Here is a 3,836-nt window from a genome sequence, read left to right as displayed (position 1 = left end):
CCCACTTGTGTTTCAGCAGCCTCCTCTTCACCCCACACGTTTCAGACACACCCAGAGGTGCCAGCATTGCCAGGCAGTGCCAGCAGCACCCTGGGGCACAGCACCACCAGTCCCATGCCAGAGCCAGAGCTGTGTGACCGAGCTGTCACTGCCAGCTCCCACTGGATGAGCAATGCAGGGTGACAGAACACTCTGGAGTGGCCAAGGGCTGAAGAGTGGCACTGACTGGGGGGGGACACAAACCTCTGCCCTCTTCTCTGTGGCCCCACAGGTCAGGCTGGATGCCCAGAGCATGCACTGCCTCTGGAGGGACATCCCTACCTCCTCCAGAGCCGCTTATCTTCATCTCACGCAGCTGCACCAGCTGCTGGGCCTCTTCCAGCTGCTTCTCCACCGACTCCAGTTTCTTCTGCACTTGGTCATGTTTGCTCTGGGGAAGGGAGGAAGGGGGCAGCTCTACCCGGCTCTGGGGCACTCAGGAGGGCTGTGTCAGGGGGTGGCATGGCCACTGTCACTGCACAGGGGCTCAGAGCTCTGGTACCTGCAGCTCCTGCAGCTCGCGGGTGCCCCGCAGCCGCTCCGCCCGCTCCCCATCCAGGGCCTGGCAGGTGACATCACCCTTGTAGCGCTCATCCGACAGCTCCGTGGTCAGGTCCATGATCTGGGGGAGCAGGAGGTCAATGTGGGCATGGCTGGGGGCGGTTCTGCCATCCCACATCCATCCAGAGTCCTGACAGCTCTGCCTGTTCTTGGGAGCGCACCCAGTGCTGGGCAGTGTCAGCAGCGGGAGCCCAGCGCCTGTGCCTGCACTGCAGGCAGGGCTCATCACACCTCTCCATTGCCCTCCTGCATTGCATCACATTTCCTTTGGAACCAGGAATGGGTGAATGAAGGGGAGGATTATTAATCCAGAAAATCAATTCCATTTTCTGCAGAGCAGACGGGCACGTGGTGCTTCCTGCTCAGCCAGTCCAGCGAGGGGCTGCAGAGGCAGCGGGCCCACAGGAGAACACAGCATTCCAACACTCCTTTCCTGTGTCTGACAGCATTTTAAGGCAACCTCACATTGTGCAGGCACCAGCTCCTTAGGGAGTCCCACAGGTTGGAGCTAGTAAGCAAATCCCACAGGATTTCTCTCCCTGGGCAGACGGTGTTTTCTAAGGTCTGCTCCGAGGCAGCTGCCTTACTCAGCATTCCCAAGGAGCTTAAACTAAATCGTCTTTACCCCCAGTGATGAGGAGGATCCTGGCCTTGGGGGCTGTTGGCTCCATCAGGCAGAGCTGCAGCCTAGACCCAGCTCAGCCCTGCTGCAGCCAAGGGAGCTGGGAAAACCCAGGGTATTTATAGAAACCTTGGGAGCTCCTTCTCCTCATGATGCTTGGCAAAATCCCAGGCACATCACAAGGAGCTGCACATCCGAGAGCAGAACCCACAGAGGACCAGCAGCCAGCTGGGAACATGGAATCCCAGCATGGTTTGGGCTGGAAAGGACCTTAAAGCTTATCCAGTCCCACCCCCTGCCATGGGCAGGGACACCTTCCACCAGCCCAGGCTGCTCCAAGCCCCATCCAACCTGGCCTTGGATACTTTCAGGGATGGGGCAGACACAGCTGCTCTGGGCAGCCTGGAGTGATGCCAGCCTGGAATTCTGCAGCTGGACACTGCAGCCTGTCAAGAGTCCTGTCCATCCTTGGCAGCTGCCCCTGCCCATGCCTGCTCCTCCTCTGATGGAACTGGCGCTCCCGCCCCATCAGCTCCTTTCCCAATCTGGCCAAACAGGGCTGTGGCAGAAGTTTTGGGGTCTGTCCCAGATGTTTTGGGGGCTGTACCAGAGGTTCTGGGGTTGTACCAGAGGTTCTGGGGCTGTACCAGAGGTTCTGGGGCTGTACCTTGCTCTCCAGACTCTCTGTAGTCAGTCTGAGCTCACTGCACGCCTGCTCGGATTTTTCCAGCTTCCTTCTCAGCGCCGCCAGCTCCTCCTAGGGAAGATTGGAAAAAAACACATGCAGAGAGTTCCAGCATCCTCGGTTTATTTATGAAAACCTTGTTTTCTGTTCAAAATAAGTGGAAGAGACATAGCTGCCTTATTAATAAAATTTACCAGGCAACTTTGAAGGCTGCTCACTGCAAATTGCCAGGACTACAGCTCCTGACATGAATTCCATCGGAGGGAATGTCAGCTTTGGTGTGTGTAGAGCATGTTTTATGAGAGAGCAGCAAACCTCAAAAGCCTGGGATGAACAGCCAGGGGCCTGGATCATGCCCAGGGAGCTTCCCAGGGCCCTGGCAGGTATCAGAGCACGGTGCAAAGGCACGGTGTTGGCTGTGATTCCTTCCCAGGCAGCAGGAGCTGCTCCATGCAGCCTTGTCCCGCTTTGATGTCTAACACTGAGCAGCAGCAGAACTTGCAGAGTCGTGATAAAAACAGAGGTTAACAGATGATGGGGCCTGATGGATCCCGAGTGAGTTTGGAGACAAAAACAGAGGCTTGAGCAGCTTTTATTTCATCTGAGCCAGCCTGAAAACATCTTGTTACAACCTCGCTAAGGCAAGAGGGGGAGCAGGACTCCAGGGAAGATAGAGTAGGAATTTTGCATGGGTCTCAGAGGGTGCAGAGGGGTGAAAGGAGCCTTTCCTGGGACAAAAAATGTCCATTAGCATCTCCCATCACCCAGGGCGACACAGGTGGGTGCCAGAACAGCACTGGGGACAGCACAGAGTGGAGCCTTCTCTGTCACAGGTGTGTTTGAATGCTCATCTTCCACCACAGGCTGACAAGCCCATCCCCAGGGGTTTGGCTCAGAGGGGACAGCCCCTGGAGCTTGCAGAGGGCACAAAGAGGGCAGTGGGGGAACCCTGGGATGGGGTTTCACTGTGGGAACATGGTGTGTTTGCTACTGTCCCTCTAAGCAACAAGTCACTTGTCCCACCACAGTAGAACATGTGACACTGGGATAAGAACACATGGCAACTTCTGGAAAAACATTTTTGCCTGGGCAGAAGTGACTTCCAAATTGACCAATCCACCAGTGCAGAGGCCCTAAAGCACCCTGACCCGTCCTGGGGACGGATGGATGTCACCCATCCCATCCCAGCCCAGCCCAGCCCAGCCCAGCCCAGCCCAGCCCAGCCCAGCCCAGCCCAGCCCAGCCCAGCCCAGCCCTTGGCACTCACTTCCTTAGCACGGAGCTGCTCCTCGGCGAGGTTAACGCTGAGCAGGGGCCGCACGTGGCTCAGCAGCTGCCACCAGGGCCAGTGCCTGACTGTCTGGAACACCAGCAGGTTCTTCTGGATGCAGCGGATGGCGAGGCGCTGGATCTGGGGGGACACAGCAGCGATGACCTCACCCAGCCGGGACCAGGACCACCAGGAAGGGCTGGGCTGGGACACCGGGCTGGAGAGGAAAGGGGGGCAGAGGAGCTCAGGGATGGCAGCACAGCACTTCATGGCTGCAGGGAAAAGCTGGGATGCTTCAAAGGAGCTCAGAAGAGCTGTTATTTGGGTGCTGTGGGCCATATCCCAGCAGCACTGACCTGGCTGGGCTCAGGTATCCCCAACCCACAGGATGGGTACCTTCAATCTCTTGAACTTTTGTCGGCTGAGGAAGCCCTTGCAGGCAGCCTGGAGCAGAGTCATCTTCTGGGCTATCAGCTTGTCCCGCTGCTTCTCCAGCCTGGACATGACCCCTGGCTTCAGGAACACCTGGCAGCAAGGAACAGGTTACACACCCCAGGTCAGGGCTGAAACCTCCCCCTCCTCCTGCTTGGAAGAGGCACCGACCATCACAAGGTGCAATTCCTCAAAATTTTCCCATGGGATGCTGCCCGTTCCCCCCA

The 3,836-nt window shown here is 57.5% G+C and overlaps 1 protein-coding gene across 1 annotated transcript in view; it reads right to left on the bottom strand.

The window, feature by feature from the left end:
• Window positions 1–3,836, bottom strand: part of MYO18B (myosin XVIIIB) — a 54,036-nt gene that overhangs the window by 28,211 nt on the left and 21,989 nt on the right. Inside the window, exons 23-27 of the mRNA XM_033518235.1 lie at window positions 3,574–3,702; window positions 3,175–3,318; window positions 1,890–1,979; window positions 542–661; window positions 322–430 (exon numbers count right to left, since the gene is read on the bottom strand). Coding sequence (XP_033374126.1) covers window positions 322–430; window positions 542–661; window positions 1,890–1,979; window positions 3,175–3,318; window positions 3,574–3,702 — 592 coding nt within the window. The remainder of the gene's footprint in view (window positions 1–321; window positions 431–541; window positions 662–1,889; window positions 1,980–3,174; window positions 3,319–3,573; window positions 3,703–3,836) is intronic.

Source organism: Parus major, chromosome 15 (genome assembly GCF_001522545.3).
Source record: "Parus major isolate Abel chromosome 15, Parus_major1.1, whole genome shotgun sequence".
NCBI classification, from domain to species: Eukaryota; Metazoa; Chordata; class Aves; order Passeriformes; family Paridae; genus Parus; species Parus major.
The sequence above is the reverse complement of the archived record's forward strand: the minus strand, read 5'-3'. Positions and strand labels throughout refer to the sequence as shown.